The sequence below is a fragment of the Callithrix jacchus genome, chromosome 2 (genome assembly GCF_049354715.1).
Source record: "Callithrix jacchus isolate 240 chromosome 2, calJac240_pri, whole genome shotgun sequence".
NCBI classification, from domain to species: Eukaryota; Metazoa; Chordata; class Mammalia; order Primates; family Cebidae; genus Callithrix; species Callithrix jacchus.
The window spans coordinates 93,962,549-93,980,478 of record NC_133503.1 but is presented as its reverse complement, the minus strand read 5'-3'; the positions used below and the strand labels follow the sequence as shown (position 1 = coordinate 93,980,478).

General features: G+C 37.2%; 1 protein-coding gene across 8 annotated transcripts in view; it reads left to right on the top strand.

Annotated features, from left to right (window-relative positions):
• AP3S1 (adaptor related protein complex 3 subunit sigma 1) overlaps positions 1-17,930 on the top strand; it is an 85,790-nt gene that overhangs the window by 24,122 nt on the left and 43,738 nt on the right. For 7 of the 8 annotated variants that reach the window (XR_004739691.3, XM_008991658.5, XM_017969731.4 and 4 more), the window contains exons 2-3: positions 3,455-3,546; positions 6,972-7,083. The exons of the other annotated variant lie outside the window; for it this stretch is intronic. Coding sequence is in view for 6 of the 7 variants with exons in the window: in XM_008991658.5 (XP_008989906.1) it covers positions 3,455-3,546; positions 6,972-7,083 (204 nt within the window). In the remaining variant the exon portion in view is untranslated. The remainder of the gene's footprint in view (positions 1-3,454; positions 3,547-6,971; positions 7,084-17,930) is intronic. 8 annotated transcript variants of the gene reach the window in all.

Genomic DNA, 17,930 nt, shown 5'->3' with positions numbered 1-17,930 from the left:
GTGTGTCAAAACAGTAGAGAGCCTCCTGACCATGGAGTGGCACAGTTTGAGAAGCATGGATTCTGCCCTCTTCCCTCATCTGAGCCTTTGCTGGCTTCTTACAGCAGCTTTGTGGGAGGACAGCCAGCAGGAGTTCTTGGCTGTGAGCTCCCTCCTGGGGACCTTCCCTGTCCATGGCCCTGGCTGGTCTCCCACGGCAGATCTGGGACTGGGGGCCAAAGGCAGGGCCTGGATGCCACCCTGAGCACCGGCAACTGCTCAAAGGACATTATAAGCAGCAGGGCCAGCACTGGACAGCGACCATCATTTCTGCTGGCCATGGAGCCTCTGCTGTGACTGGCTCTGTCTACAGCACCTGCTCCAGGCCATGTCCTGGGGGAGTAGGAGTCGCATAACTGTCCTAGCTTTGGGTTTGACTGTGGTGTCATCCACCTAGAGGGAGTGAGCACTCCTTTCTCACATGAGCCAAGAGGAACCCTGGGCCCCTCTGGATTGAGTTGGTAGGGCTGGATGTTGCTTAGGCTGCATTGGGTCCCCACCAGCCATGGCCCTTCTCCCTTTTCTCTGCTCTTTCACCTTCTTTCCCATCCCTGACTGCCCACTGCCAGTCCTTTGTGCGTGGTTGGTGCTCCTTCCTCCAGACAGCCTCCTTCTCCTTCCTGCTGGGGATACCCCAAGTGCTGTCTCTTGGAAACCAAAAACAAAATTCTAAGCTCCCCAGCCATCTGAATGGACCCCTCCTCTCACCCAAGGGCTTTCCAAAGCTAGTCTGAAAAACTAGTCCAGGCTGTGATAGGAAGTGGGGGTCAGGCAGGCCTCATCATCCCTCCTCCCTTTAGGTTTCAGGCACAGCTGAGCAAGGATAACATCGATACAGAGACTTGAAGACAACAGACTCTGGTAGTAAGGTACAGCAGGACCTGAACTCAAGTGTTTTACTATAAAACATTTCTTATTTATTTATTTATTTTTTTGAGACAGAGTTTCGCTCTTGTTGCCCAGGCTGGAGTGCAATGGCGCGATCTCGGCTCACTGCAACCTCCACCTCCTGGGTTCAGGCAATTCTCCTGCCTCAGCCTCCTGAGTAGCTGGGAATACAGGCACACACCACTATGCCCAGCTAATTTTTTTGTATTTTTAGTAGAGACAGGGTTTCACCATGTTTACCAGGATGGTCTTGATCTCTTGACCTCGTGATCCACCTGCCTCGGCCTCCCAAAGTGCTGGGATTACAGGCTTGAGCCACCGCGCCCGGCCAAAACATTTCTTTGATGTATTTTGAAATGGCTCTGCAAAGTTGTCTCTTGTGAGGAAAATCTATATTCTGTAAAGACTAGCCTTCCCTTTCCAGGTGTTTTCTCCTGAGAGAATTAACTAGATTCTGTTAAGAAACATTAACGGTGTGTTCTTTCTGAAGCCTGGTACCTGGAGGCTTCATCTGCCTAAGAACCTTGGTTTCCACAACCATTTTCCCAGAGACAGTCCCTCCTATTCATTCATTCCAGGTCTTTAGATAAACTCTTTGAGCCAATTGCCAATCAGAAAATCTTTGAATCCACCTGACCTGGAAGCCCCCCTCTCACTTTCAAGTTGTCGTTCCTTTTCAACTGAACCAATGTACACCTTACATATACTGACTGATGTCTCGTGCCTGCCTAAAATGTATAAAACCAAGTTGTAGCCCTACCCCCTTGGCACTTATTGTCAGGATCTCCTGGGGCTGTCCCAGGCCATTGGTCACATATTGGTTTAAAAGAAACCTCTCTAAAAAAAAGGTTTATCTGTATTGCTGTCTACAATGAAAAATATCCAAAGTTATGTTTGTAATTAAACAGCAAAAAAATTTATTTTGGTCTCAATGCTGTTTTTTTTTTTTTTTTTTTTTTTTTTTTTAACCTAGTTATCCTTCTAAGGCAATAGGGAAAGACAAGCAGAGGGAAATGCTAAAGAGAGCAGGGAAGACAGCTTCTGGCAAATTGGGCTTTCTCATCTGTGTGTCCCCTGGCTGCCCTCAGCACAGAGCTTTACACACAAACACTGGCTGAGTGACTGATCATGGCAAAGAAAGGGAGAGAAAAAAAAATTCATTTTCCTTCATTGCTCCCTTACACCTGTTATGTTCTATGTCTTCCAAGGATAAAGACAATGAGATATGAGGTATTCACTCAAAATGATAAATAATTCTTTGGGATTATGTAGAAATAATTACATCTAAAATCCTAAACTGATAGGATCATTGAATATTTATTTGCATGTTATAAAAATCTGGGCCACAGATGATACACATACACTCACACATATATATAGACATACAGAACACCTGGAGATGAAGCAGAAATAGTGCTGCACTTGGATGATACCTGTTTTGGCTCAAAATTCCCTGACCTGTATTCTAAAATCTAGTCTGCAGTCTCTCCCACACCTTTTGTCTTTTGCTTCTTTAGATGTTTTAAATTCCAAAGTCTCCTTATCTACATCGAAGGTAGTTGAGTTATTCTAAAGCCCTGACCAAGGTATTTTATTATTGATTTGGTTGCTCTTGGGTGTTGAGTGAATAGGTAAATATATGCTGTGCGGAGAATTTTGGCAGGAGTGGTAAGGGGCTCCGGCTCTCAGCTTCACACCTCAGGTCTGCTCCTTCAGTGCTATGTGGGATTATCTTTGGGTATCATTCCATAGGTTGGGAAGGCATTCTAAAATTGATGCTGCAGCTGTCAGTATCATCAGTCTACGGGATACATGTGGAGCTAGCTCATTGTTATTTTAATTTTTATTTCACTTAATTACTACTGAGGTTCAGTATCTTTTCATTTCTTTGTGGACCATTGTGTTTCTTTTCCTGTGAAATTCCTGTTTTTGCTCAGTTTTCTGTTGCAGTGTTTAGGGAGTTGACTCTTACTGAAATATGAATTGCCTAGTCGAGCTTAATAAATATTTATTGAGCCAATTCTTGGCTTTAGATTAGCTTATATAAAGATGAGTAAGGTGGATGGACTCTTACCTCAATTTGTATTTAGTAAAGAGTAAACTTAATTTGAAGCTCCATAGTTCTATTTCTTTCCTCCATTCAAGTATAGATTAGCTATATTAATTATTTATAACTTTGCCTTTCTGATTCAGTGTACTCATTTGGAAGATAATCAGCTTTGACTAGTTAATATCTAGTTTCCCTTTTACCAGTCTGTGTAATTAATATTTCTAATTGTTGGTTTTTCAAACTTAGAAATATGTTGCTTTTATTATAGTGGTAAATATAAATAATTGTATTTTTCCTTTTCATCAAAAAATGTTGGATTTTGCTTCTGTAAGGTGTAATTTAAGTCACTTATCCAGAGATCCCTCTCTTAGATGGAATTCCCAGACAGATATTACTACCTTTGATTTTTAAAATTCTTAAAATGCTATTAAATCTATATACTCAATCCTAATATATATATGAATTATTCTTCCTCAGAGTGAAGATACACAACAGCAAATCATCAGGGAGACTTTCCATTTGGTATCTAAGAGAGATGAAAATGTTTGTAATTTCCTAGAAGGTGGATTGTAAGTAAAGCATTCATAAGACATTTCTAAGTTTTCACTATATGATTAAAATATATACTGTTTAATCAGTTTATGGTAAAAGTTTCCTAATTTTGATTAATTGGATTAGGTGAATTAATTGCCACCTATGTCAGTTATAAATCTAACTTAATTATTTTTTAAACATATGCAATTTTTTTTCTCTTAAAAATTTTAGAAAGGCATTTTATATAAAGGTCATAATATGGTAAAAATTCAAACATTACAGGGAAGTATAAAATGTAAAATAATCTGTCAACCTTAGTCCTTCTACCCAATTTCTTGTGTATCCTTCTAGAAAATTGTTTGTATTAACTAACATATAAAGTATGTTATATGTTAATACATACATACAGCCTTAAAATTTTTATTTATGAGATCACACTGTATGCTTATTTACATGTTGCTGGTTTTTACTTACTATTTTCAAAATCTTTGCATATAAACACATCTAGGGCAAATTTATTCTTTTTAATGACTACAGAGTATTCCTTTGTGTGAATGTTCATAAAAATCAGATTACAGGCCGGGCGCAGTGGCTCAAGCCTGTAATCCCAGCACTTTGGGAGGCCGAGGCGGGTGGATCACGAGGTCAAGAGATCGAGACCATTCTGGTCAACATGGTGAAACCCTGTCTCTACTAAAAATACAAAAAATTAGCTGGGCACGGTGGCACGTGCCTGTAATCCCAGCTACTCAGGAGGCTGAGGCAGGAGAATTACCTGAACCCAGGAGGCGGAGGTTGCGGTGAGCCGAGATTGCACCATTGCATTCCAGCCTGGGTAACAAGAGCACAACTCCATCTCAAAAAAAAAATCAGAGTACATTCTTCCTTTTACTATTATAAGACTGAAGTCTGTTTTACAAATGTACCTAATTCAGCTAATCAGTTTTTATATTTTTAAAATGAATAAGAGTTACTTATAATTAGCTTGCCAAACATTATAATTACTTTTAAACTAATAACTTCCATGAATACAGTTTGTTTTGAAACATAAATCAGTCAGAGTAACCTAGACTTTTCTTTATTTTAGTGTGTATGATGGATGAGAAATAGTCTGGATAACAGGGAATCCTGTTACTTTTTATCATGTGGAACACTTACTTGGGTCTCCTACAAGGTTATATCTTGCTGTCCTTAAATGTGCAATACACACTTACAGATTTTGCTGTTAACTCAAGGCTTCTAATTTAATAATTGAGACAAGTATACCTGCTTCTGTTTTTGTATTTTACTTGTACTTATTTAACTTTAGTTGTCTTGGACATTACTGTCACTTCCTCTCATCCTAGCCTCTTGATTTCTTATCTCCTAGGAAACTTACCACCCAGCACAGTGTACTGCATGTAGATATAGGAACCTGATTAGTCTAACTAGGGTGCTATTTGAATTAGAAATTATGGCTTGAAATTGTGATTGTTCTTTTCTAACCTTACAAAAAGTAGAAAGCAAATATTGATTTCTAGGCTGGACACCTAATTTTATCCTAGTTTTGTCAATAACAAGCTTATTTCCTTGGACAGGTCACTTAAATTCTTGGGCCTCAGTTTTCTCCTCTATAAAATGAATTATTTCTCAAAGCTATGGTTTTATATGACATATTACATTCTGTATAGGAATTTTTATTAGTATTATAGCTTAAAGATAAAATTATATTTTAAAGGCAAAATATGTACTTGCCACATTAATATTTTTGCCTGCTTTTAATAACATTAATGGCCTTTCTGAAACTTAGATTCTTCAGAAGTTTGCTATCCTTTTAAAGTAAAGCAAAAGTTTAAGATAATCACTAAATCTCTGATTCAGAATGAAGTGAAGTGAAGCCTCCCATTTGTGTTCTTTTTGCCTCTTTCAGGGAACAGTTGCAGTCATAGTCTATATTCTCACTCTCAGAATCTTTAAATTCTGTGTGGGTATTTTAAATTTAAGTATCTTCTCTAGAAGAGTATTTAGCATAGTAGGAATTTTTTATTCTTGTCAAAGATCATTTCTCCTTTTGCTGTAGAGGACATAGAAGTAGTATATACCTTGAGAAGTTTTCTCTGCAGAACTTATAAGTTTAATATTACTTTTACTGAGTAAGAAATAGATGCTGGGTAGGCTCAGTGGCTCACACTTGTAATCCTAGCACTTTGGGAGGCCTAGGTGTGCATATCTCCTGAGCTCAGGAGTTTGAGACATGGCTGGGCAACATGGTGAAACCCTGTCTCTACTTAAAATACAAAAATTAGCCAGGTGTGGTGGTGCACACCTGTAATTCCAGCTACTTTGGTGGCTAAGGCAGGAGAATCGCTTGAAGCCAGGAGGCAGAGGCTGCAGTGACCTCAGATAGTGCCACTGCATTCCAGCCTGGGTGACAGAGTGAAACTCTATCTCAAAAAGAGAAATAGATGCGGTTTTTCTGTATTCTGTTGGAATGGATGTTTATTTACTTTTGGTTACATATAGCCTTGATTGTAAATTATATAAGTATTTAGGGGTCTTTTAAGAAGGCGAATTCATTATTATAAACTTAACTATTAAATAGCTAAACTATATTTAGAAAAATATAAGATATTTGGAATGATTCCAAAATTATTATTTTTAAAATTCTGAAATCCCAATCATAAATAAAAGTATTTCATGAAAGAATTTAGTATCTTAGCTCAGTTTTCCTGCATTTATATTTCAAAACAATGTAATTTTGGAAGAGATCTTGATGGCAAATCTGTCCAAAACTTAAGAAATGTCATTCTTCTTTTTTTTCTAGTTGATAATCAGTCTTAAGCTGTGTAACTTACTGTGACATATGGAGTTAAATCTAGTAAGCACTTAAAAATGGCCCATGATCTAATTTCTGTTTACTTCTCTGACTTCATCATTTACTAATCTTTTCTTATCTACTGGCCTTTTTTCTCTTCCCTGAACATACATACTTTGTTCTTGATGAAATCCCTTTTAATAGCTTGAAATACTCTTCTGTAAATTTTTTCCAAGTCAACTCTTTATCATTAGACCTCAGCTTAAATGTCACTCTTGCTTAATATTCAGCCTGAAGCAGGGAACCCATCAATATATCATCATTGTATTTTGATTCTCTATGTAACACTTGTCACTATCTGATAATGTTCTGAAGTGTTTGTTTGTTGCTCCTTCCCCACTACCAGTGGCACATAGCAGTTACTCAGAGAATAAATTAAAGAATGAATGAACTGAAATTAAGCACTGGCTTCTTTTACTTGACATTTCTAAAGAAAACAACCATCTTAATTAACCTAGTCTCTGAATAAGTTCACTTAAATGCTATGCCATTGAATGTCACCTTTCATTTGACAAGTGGGTTTTAAACAAATTGTCAGTTTGCTCAAGCTAATGAAAATGTTTTGCATTTTGTTTCCAATAACATTACAATTTTTTTGTCATTTAGATTAATTGGAGGATCCGACAACAAACTGATTTATAGACATTATGCAACGTTATATTTTGTCTTCTGTGTGGATTCTTCAGAAAGTGAACTTGGCATTTTAGATCTAATTCAAGTAAGTTAACACTTGCTTCTCTTATTATCTTAAATAACAGTTTGGCATTTAAATTTTTAAAAACTTATATGTTCTAAATTTTCTGAAATGATGTTAGTAAGAAATAAAATGTTTCATAATAGATATTGGGTGGGTAAAAGGGGAGCAAAGGATGTAGAAACAAGGAAGCATTTGATCTGATTAAAACTATCATAACTAATTTCATCATTACTTTTTATCTTATTCATGTAAGTTACATCAAGGAGCTGAAGACTCAGGTCTCTTAACACATGTATCCAAAACTAACCCTAAAACCTACCTCTCCCTGTCTCCTGAAAATCTTTCATAATGTTCCTGGAACTCAAGGTCAGTCATCAGCAGATTTCTTTTTATCTTCACCCTCTTCTGTTAATGTTACTTCACATTTTGTTCTAAGTTAAATCTTGCTTCCCTGATGATACCACCTGCAACCCTTTCAAATAGAGGCCATTTTCTCCTGCTTCATTATACCTTTGAGCCTGGAGGTGTACTCTTAGCCTCACGTTGCATTTTCCAGACCATTCTCTCTTCTCAAACACCTCTAAATTTTCTCGCATGTTATCAGACTATACCATCGTCTATCCATTTAGTTATAGTCATCACACATTTCCATCTCACATTCATTGGAGATTTTGTTTAGAATTGTGAAGGGTCTGAGATTTGCTCTACTTGCAAGCTAAGAAGTTAACCTGACATAGTTTCATGGATGCTGGCAGAAGACAGGAGACTTTTGGGCCAGAGACAAAGGATCTTACTACTAACAGCAAAAAACTTTAGCTAGAGTGACAGCATTTGCTTCCACTAATTCTCTAATTCCCAAGGGGTGATATGAAGAAGGCCAGATGATACCTGCATACACAGTGGATTAAATGACAGATGAGGAACCCCAAGCTTAGGGAACTGGAATCTTTTATAATGGATACTAAGCATGTCTGCCCTTGTTTGTGAGGAAGAGACTGTCTCTTCTAAGAGTGTAAAGAAACCTATGCTTTGCTTTGGAAGAAGACACTCTGTTTTCCAGGGCTGTTTGATACACTAGCATGGTTGAAAAGATAGCCCAGAACAAAGACAGTCAATACCTCTGCTCACAATATGTACAGAAACACAAGATCCCTGGAGAATTGTCTCCTAATAGATTTTGGTTCTTGGTTCACTGGCATTCGTTCCAGTACTGCTTGTTTTGTAATTTTTGATGATTTCATTGTTCACATGTATAATTCTTCCAATATCCTGGTGTCTTCAAGTCTGAAACTCCTCTATTCCAATAAATTTTGCCCTCCACTCCATCTCACTATGTACCCGTTTCTAGAGTTTGTCTTTGTCTAAACCGTAACCCCTCCATAATCTCAGTTTCACAATTTTGAAGTCTTTTAGGCCCATCAGAACCCTCAGTTTTAAAAATCTGTAATTTTTATACTGCCCCTGATTTTACTGATGTCTTACCTTCCTTATCCAGCTTAAATTTTATAATTAGTCATGATAGTGAAAGAGCCTTGTATGCACTTAACTCCTTGCCCATACCCATACATCTGAATATACCTAGAGGAAAAAAAAGTAACCATATTTACCAGTCTCACTTTAAATTTATGATTCCTTAGCTCAGCAAGTCCTTTAGGCTACCCAAAAATCATTTGCTATTTCCCTGGTCCATTTACTCTCCCATACTTCTAGATGACTACAGTCTCCTCTCTCCTAAAACCTCTAGCACTTCTAGCACCTTGCTTCCCAGTGCACAGAGAAAATTGGTTTTTGAAATTAGCAAGAAGGAGGCACGATTTGAGCTCTAGTTGGTGTTATAGAATAGACAAGGCATTAACCGCAGCAGACAACTTAGGTAATAAATTCTTAGCACTGTGGCTAAGGCTTTAAAAATAAAAACACTGTGGCCAGTTGTAGTTCACATCTGTAATCCTAGCACTTTAGGAGGCTGAGCTGTGCAGATCACTTAAGCCCAGGAGTTTGAGACCAGCCTCAGCAATATGGCAAAACCCCATCTCTACAAAAATTAGCCAGGCATGCAGTCACGCATCTGTAGTCCCAGCCACTCTGGAGGCTGAGGTGGGAGCCAGGGAGGATGGCTTTTAATAAGCCAAGATTGTGTCACTGCACTCCAGCCCAGTAACAGAGTAAGACTCTGTTAATAAAATAAAAAAGGAGATCAATGATAAATGGAGCTATTCATATGCCACATTACTCTTAAATCTGTAATTCATAAACTGGGTTTTTGGGAGGAGCTAGGTATCAGAGTTACATGAAACCACGAAGTAATCATGGCATATATTCCTGGTATATGCTTTTTCTTTGTTTTGAAAATTGGTGGCAGTGAGGAAATGAAAGTAAATATGTGTATATTATGAGGTAGAATACAAGTTTTTCATAATATTTAAAGCCCTAACTGGAGACTTGAAAGAGATTTTGAGCCTAAGGTAAAGGTACCCCAAGATCCCTTGGGTATATGTTCACTTTCCTCCTGGGGCCTACTTGAGAAACACTGCTAAGTTTTGTTTTATTTTCTCAAGGCTTTTCTAATAAAGAAAAAGAGATCAAATTTTACTTTTGATAACATTTAAGGGTTGATCAGGACTATATATTGCATTGCCTTGTAACTCCGTTTATTACTACATTTCTTAGTTTATTTCACCTAGGGGAGTAGTTAATTCATTTTATCATTATGTCAAGGGAGCATTATATTTTTACAGAAAAAACGTTAATAAAGAACTGTGCTTTCTATTTCTCTCTCAATTACCCATGACTGAAGAGAGTGTACACATGCACACTATGTTCCAAAACACTGTTCGTGTTTACCTGAGCCTAGCCACTAGAATTATAGGAAGAAAAACAGGAGAAAGTGTACCATTTCAAATTTAGTCTCTTATTGAAGAGAAATACTGCAATTAAGAAAGACCAAAACAATGTGTCTTTTCCTAGAAGTAAATCAGAAGTATTTTACACTTGTGTCCTGAGATTAAGTTATCACCATTGATTATTATTTTGATGCTATGGTTGATCTTATGAGAAAATAGTTCTATTTCCAAAGGAGATTAGATAGGGAGTTTTCAGAGAACAAACATGGTGTTAGTATATCATATCTGAAGTAAATTCTGTCATGTACATATGGAAAGTGTAAAGTATCTTTTGTGTTTTGCAAAATTTTTTAGCCATACTTTACACATTGATCATTTGTTTTAATATTAGATAAGATACAGAAGAGAGGATGTCAGGAGGGCTTTGTCATTTTCTGTTGCTAAAGTAGGCTACAGCTATTTTTACAATACCCCTGAGTTACCGCATGCTGATGTATTATATCACAAAAAAGAAGAGTTCTGTAATTCACCTTACAGGTACTATGTCTGTTACTACCAGGAACATGTTAGAAGTTCTGTGGTTGTGATCTTTCCCCTTCCATTACCACAATTCATTAAATACTGAAGAGGGAGTGTACTGAGCATACATGAGTTAGTCACTTTAAACACATTGGTTGAATAAACAAAGGTGGAAGTGAGTAGCTTATTATTTCTGTTTCATCAAATAGCTATTCAGAGAGAACTGATTTTCTTAATTTGTTCATCTAGTTTTGAGAAAGGCAATTTTAATGTCAAAAGTAAAAGTGAAAAATTATAAACCAAGAGAGTTTACATCAAAACTTCTTGGTCTTGCATATTTTGTAGAGAACAGATCAAGAAAACTCAACATATTACTATTAAACATAATGCTTATAATTTTGATATTTTAAATATTAAAATGATGCCATTCATATAACTGGAAGCATATATTTTAATGCAGAGAGTTAGTGTCTCTCAGGTATGCATATGTTGTTCCAAATATGATTTCGTATTTTTTATAAAATCTGGGAGAAGACATTATTAGTAAATTCAGTATGGAATTTACACCAATATTCTACCAGTACTGAATTTACATCAGTATTCCACAGAATTTACACTAGCTACCCAGATGAATTATCAGTTTTATGTTTTCTTTTCTTTCTTTCTAAAAATTCCTCGTAAGTTTGGAAAAAAGGGGGTGGACATTTTTTGTTCTTGAATATACCATTTTAGTGTGATATTAAGTGCCATATATGCTAGCGTTAATAGCTTTTTAAGGAGACCTTTCTGTTGTAGCATATTGTCAGTGGAAGTGTTAAAATATTTACAGGATGAGAATAGAAGTTTATTAAATATTAATGTTGGGTTGAGTTATTTATAAGCAGTCATATTGTCCTTAATTAATTTGTTATGCCAAGCTGATAATGGAGGCATATAAACTCACTGGATAATTCCAAATTTCTGTTACAGTTCTCTGTACCACATGTAACAGTGATCAGAGCATCAGTCTTAGTTAAAAAAACAACAAAATTGAGAACTAAGAGCTAAACTTTTCTTTAGGTTTAGAAAGATACATTCTGACTGTGATGTTGGAATCTGTATTTAAAGTGGAACTCCATATATAACATTTCTTATTATTGCAGTACTGTTAGACTAGCTTTTGTGGAATTATTTTATTTGTGGCTGCTAATCCTAATTTAGTATGATATTGAGCAAGTTATTTATTCTTTACAGAACTTAATTTTTTTATTTGTAAAGTGTGCTTGTTTCAACATGTTGCCTGCAGAAATGAGGTTGTTAGAAAAATTTGTGAATTAAAGCTATCTATTATCTTGTAGGTGTTAAAACCTCAGGCTCTGCCATATTCTAGCTATGTAATTTTGGGCAAGTTATTTAACCTCATTGACCGTAATTTTCCTCATCTGCAAAATAGGGATAATGCTTACGCCAGCTGACAGAGTAGATATGAGCATTAATAAAAGTATTTCATGTGAAACCCATGACTAAATGATTAACATGTCAGTGGTTTTTAGCTAACACTATCATTAAGGCATATAAGAAAGGCATATAAAATATTATTTTGTTACTCCACAAACTGAATTAAATAAATAAATTTTCTTTTTAATCTTTCTGACTTATTATTAGAAGCATTTGTCACACAAGCATTCCTGTGTGTTGTTTGATGGCTTAGAATGAATTTTGTATGACATATTTATGTGATAAGAAATAGTCTTCATTGGAGAAATTTATAGGCCAAGAATACTTAAGTGAAGAAAAGTCTCTGATCTTTCCAGTATCATATAGCAGTTGTGAATGGGAGTTCACTCATGATTTGGCTGTTTGTCTATTATTGGTGTATAGCAATGCTTGTGATTTGTGCACATTGATTTTGTATCCTGAGAATTTGCTAAAGTTGCTCATCAGCTTAAGGAGATTTGGGGCTGAGATGAGGATTTTCTTTTTCTTTTTTTTTGTCTGTCCTCCAGGCTGGAGTGCAGTGGCATGATTTCAGCTCACTGCAACCTCTGCCTCCTGAGTTCAAGCAATTCTCCTGCCTCAGCCTCCCGAGTAGCTGGGACTACAGGCACACACCACCAAACCCAGCTAATTTTTGTATTTTTAGTAGAGAGGGTTTCACCTTGTTGGACAGGATGGTCTCAAACTCCTGACCTCATAATCCACCCGCCTCGGCCTCCCAAAGTGCTGGGATTACAGGCAACAATGGGGTTTTCTAAATATGCAATTATGTCATCTGCAAACAGAGACAATTTGACTTCCTCTCTTCCTATTTAAATACCCTTTATTTCTTTCTCTTGCCTGATTGCCCTGGCCAGAACTTCTGATACTACATTGAATAGGAGTGATGAGAGAGAGCATCCATGTCTGGTGCCAGTTTCAAAGGGAATGCTTCCAGCTTTTGTCCATTCCATATGATACTGGCTGTGGGTTGGTCATAAATAGCTCTGATTATTTTGAGATACGTTCCATCAGTACCTAGTTTATTGAATGTTTTTAGTATGACGGAGTGTTGAATTTTATCAGAGGTCTTTTCTGCAGCTATTAAGATAATCATGTGGTTTTTGTCATTGGTTCTATTTATGTGATGGATTACGTTTGTTGATTTGCATATATTAAACCAGCCATGCATCCCAGGGAGGAAGCCGGCTTGATCGTGGTGGATAAGCTTTTTGATGTGCTGCTGGATTTTGTTTGCCAGTACTTTATTGAAGATTTTTTCCATCGATGTTCATCAGGGATATTGGCCTGAAATTTTCTTTTCTTTTTTTTTGTTGTGTCTCTGTGAGGTTTTGGTATCAGGATGTTGCTGGCCTCAAAAAATTAGTTAAGGAGGAGTCTCTCTTTTTCTGTTGTTTGGAATAGTTTCAGAAGAAATGGTACTAGCTCTTCTTTGTTTCTCTGGTAGAATTTGGCTGTTAATCCTTCTGACCCTGGGGTTTTTTAGGTTGATAGGGTATTAATTACTGCCTCAATTTCAGAACTTGTTATTATCTATTCAGGGATTCGACTTCTTCCTAGTTTAGACTTGGGAGGGTGTATGTGTCCCGGAATTTATCCATTTCTTTTAGATTTTCTAGTTTATTTGCATAGAGGTGTTTGTAATATTCTCTGATGGTAGTTTGTATTTCTGTGGAATTGGTGGTGATATCCCCATTATCATTTTTTATTGTGTCTATTTTATTCTTCCCCCTTTTCTTCTTTATTAGTCTGGCTAGAGGTCTATTTTGTTAATCTTTTCAAAAACTCAGCTCCCAGATTCATTGATTTTGTTGAAGAGTTTTTGTGTGTGAGTGTGTGTGTTTCTGTCTCCTTCAGTTCTGCTCTGATCTTAGTTATTTCTTGTCTTCTGCTAGGTTTTGAATTGGTTTGCTCTTGCTTCTCTAGTTCTTTTAATTGTGATGTTAGGTTGTTGATTTTAGATCTTTCTCACTGTCTTCTGTGGGGATTTAGTGCTATAAATTTACCACTAAACACTGCTTTAGCTGTGTCACAGAGATTCTGGTATGCTGTCTTTGTTCTCATTGGTTTTAAAGATCTTATTTCTGCCTTAATTTTATTATTTACCCAGTAGTCATTCAGGAGCAGGTTGTTCAGTTTTCATGTAAATATGTGGTTTGAGTAAATTTCTTAATCCTGAGTTCTAATTTGATGGCACTGTGGTCTGTTTGTCATAATTTCTGTGCTTTTGCATTTGCTGAGGAGTGTTTTACTTACAATTATGTGGTCAATTTTAGAATAAGTGCAGTGTGGTGCTGAGAAGAATGTATATTCTGTTGATTTGGCATGGAGAGTTCTGTAGATATCTACTTGGTCTGCTTGGTCCAGAGCTGAGTTCAAGTCCTGAATATCTTTGTTAAATTTCTGTCTCATTGATCTGTCTAATATTGACAGTGTGGTGTTAAAGTCTCCCACTATTATTGTGTGGGTATCTAAGTCTCTTTGTAGATCTCTAAGAACTTGCTTTATGAATCTGGGTGCTCCTGTATTGGGTGCATATATATTTAGCATAGTTAGCTCTTGTTCCATTGATCTCTTTATCATTGTGTAACGCCCTTCTTTGCCTTTTTTGATCTGTGTTGTTTTAAAGTCTGTTTTATCAGAGACGAGGATTGCAAGCCCTACTTTTTTTTTTTTTTTTTTTTTTTGCTTTCCATTTGCTTGGTAAATATTCCTGCATCCCATTATTTTGAGCCTGTACATGTCTTTGCACATAAGATGGGTCTCCTGAATACTGCACACCGATGGGTCTTGACTCTTTATCCAGTTTGACAGTCTGTGTCTTTTAATTGGGACATTTAGCCCATTTACATTTTCGAGCAACCAGTTCCTGGATTATATGAAATTGATCTTGTGTGAATCTATGTGTGAATTTGATCTTGTCTTTAGGATGCTAGCTGTTTATTTTGTTCATTAGTTGACGTAGTTTCTTCTCCCTGGCTTCAGCCCCTTTTCCCAGGGAGTGAATGGTTTCGTCTCGCTGGTGTTCCAGGCTTCACTGGGGTATGAAAAAACACTCCCACAGCTAGCTTTGTGTCTGCCCAAACAGCCTCCCAGTTTAGGCAGACACTGAGCTAGCTGTGGAAATTGAAACTCAAGCCCTGGTGGTGTAGGCACCCAAGGGAATTTCGTGGTCTGCAGGTTGCAGAGACCATGGGAAAAGCATAGTATCTGGGCCAGAGTGCACTGTTCCTCCTTGCAGACCCTCTGGGATTCCCTTGGCTAGGGTAGGGAGTTCCCTAACCTCTTACACGTCCCAGGTGAAGGGATGCCTCACCCTACTTCTGCTCACCCTCTCTGGGCTGAACCCACTGTCTAACCAGTCCCAGTGAGATGAGCCATGTTCCTCAGTTGGAAATGCAGAAATCACCCGCCTTCTGCATAGATCTCACTGGGAACTGTTCATTTTCAGCCATCTTGCCAGCCACCTCTTTTGTAATATTTGTATTTATTTTAAGTCACTGCTCAAAATATCAATTGTACCATACTCTACTGTAGGTAGAAGAATGTATTTCAAGGCCAAATACCATTGTAAACATCAGCTTTTGCTCCGGAGTTTAAAGATAGCTTTGATACTTTATATCAATATAAGCTTTAAAAAGTGTTCTCATGAGTAGTTTTGTACAGAGAAATAAATTATTCAGATGTTACTTTCATTTTTAGAATTAATACTTGACTTATTAACCTTACAAATTCAGAAAGCTGGTTCTTTTTCAGACTTCTAAATTCAACATACAAATCAAATTAAGTCACTTAAATGGAGGGACTGAAACGTAATTAAATTTCTTCTAGTAGAAGCTTTGCAGAATGCCTCATGTTTGTAGGAACCATGTTATCACTTTGCATGGTTCAGTCGTTGCTGAGATCTGTTAACATGCTATCATAAAACACAAGGAGTGCCTTTATTTTAAACTGAATTTATACATTTAATATATTTTATTTTTATGCCCAAATTTTGGCAAACTTTCTCAAATTCTTAAATATCTGATAAATTAATTTTTAAAAGTTCAAGTATTATTGTGACTATTACATTATCTTAAATATACTAACACATTAATCAGTGTAGGCAAATTTTCCTTTATCTTTCAGCTTAAAAAGGGTGGATCATGAGGTTAGGAGTTCGAGACAAGCCTGGCCAACAGAGTAAAACCCTGTCTCTACTTTTTTTTTTTTTGAGATGGAGTTTTTCTTTTATTGGCCAGGTTGAAGTGCAATGGCGTGATCTCGGCTCACTGCAACCTCCACCTCCTGGGTTCAACTGATTCTCCTGCCTCAGCCTCCCAAGTAGCCAGGATTACAGGCATGTGCCACCACGCCTGGCTAATTTTGTATTTTTAGTAGAGACAGGGTTTCTCCATGTTGGTCAGGCTGGTCTCAAACTCCTGACTTCAGATGATCTGCCCTCCTTGGCCTCCCAAGGTGCTGGGATTACAGGCATGAGCCACCACACCCAGCCTGTCTATACTAAAGATAAAAAATGTAGCTGGGTATGGTGGCACATGCCTGTAATCCCAGCTACTCAGGAGGCTGAGGCAGGTGAATCGCTGGAACCTGGGAGGTAAGATCGTGCCATTGCCCTCCATCCTGGGTGAGAGGGTGAGACTCTGTCTCACAAAAAAATCCCATTCCAATTGGATGTTCAGGTATATATTGAAATTTAGATTTATAAAAGCCTAGCCTGTTAAGTATTCTTATGATACCACATTTTTTAAAGGCTTAAGTATTTAAATATCAACTATACAGATTATTTCTAAACTGAACATGAAAATGTTAAATTATAGGTTCACATTGTAATTTCTGTTACTTTAAATTTTTTCGGGTTAAAAATCACTTAACTAGTAAGGCAGTCATTTTTTTTCCTCTAGTTTCTGAGGTTATATGTCAACTTGAGAGACCCTGGCCTCATCCCGAGATTGATTCTTTGCTAATGCACTAATAGAAACACTGATACAGACATTCTATCACATAGAAAAATGGTTGATTTCAAAGTTCTTCCTAGGTTGAAATCATAACCATGTGACTTAATAATATCACTTCCTTTTACTTCTAGAAGTCTGCACTAACATGGCCAACATCATTTACTGCTTTAGTTGTATTTCTATTCCTTCTGCTTTCTTGAGCTATTTCAGTGTCTTCCTCCTGCTTCCAAAGACACATTAATGACTTTCCATTTGTATTAGTCAGTGTTCTCCAGAGGGACTGAACTAATAGAATATATGTGTATATAAAAGAGAGTTTATTAGGGAGAATTGCCTCACACAATCACAAGGCAAAATCCCACAATAGGTTCTCTGCACGCTGGGGAAGAAAGAAGCTGGTAGTGGCTCAGTTCAAGTCCCAAAGCCTCAAAAACAGGGAAGCCAACAGTGCAGCCCTCAGTCTATGGCCATAGGCCCAAGAGTCCCCTGGCAAACCACTGGTGTAAATCCAAGAGTCCAAAGGCCGAAGAACCCGAAGTCGGATGTTTAAGGGCAGGAGGAATGGAAGGAAGCAATCAGCATAGGAGAAAGATAAAAGCCGGAAGACTCAGCAAGCAAGGTTATTTCACCTTTTTTTGCCTGCTTTGTTCTAGCCACGCTGGCATCCAGTTGGATGGTGCCCACTCATGTTGAGGATGGGTTTTCCTCTCCCATTCCAGTGATTCAAATGTCAGCACCCTCACAGACACACCCAGAAACAATACTTTACCAGCTATCTAGGTATCCTTCAATCCAGTCAAGTTGACACCTAATATTAACCATCACAGTGTTGAATCCTTTTATTACTTTCTTTTATTCTCCTTGAATTTTATCATTTGATTTAGGTGGATGAAATACTTTAAAGATTGTTATGAAAAGCCTGTGTTTGTAGTTCTTTTTCTATTTCTTCACTTAAAGGAAGTTATGAATGGGATTTTAACTCTTAACAGTAGATTTTTTGGGGTGCTGTAAGTATGAACAGTTCAGATTTTTACTTCATACTTTTCTGTATTTTTCAAATTTTCTAAATCAC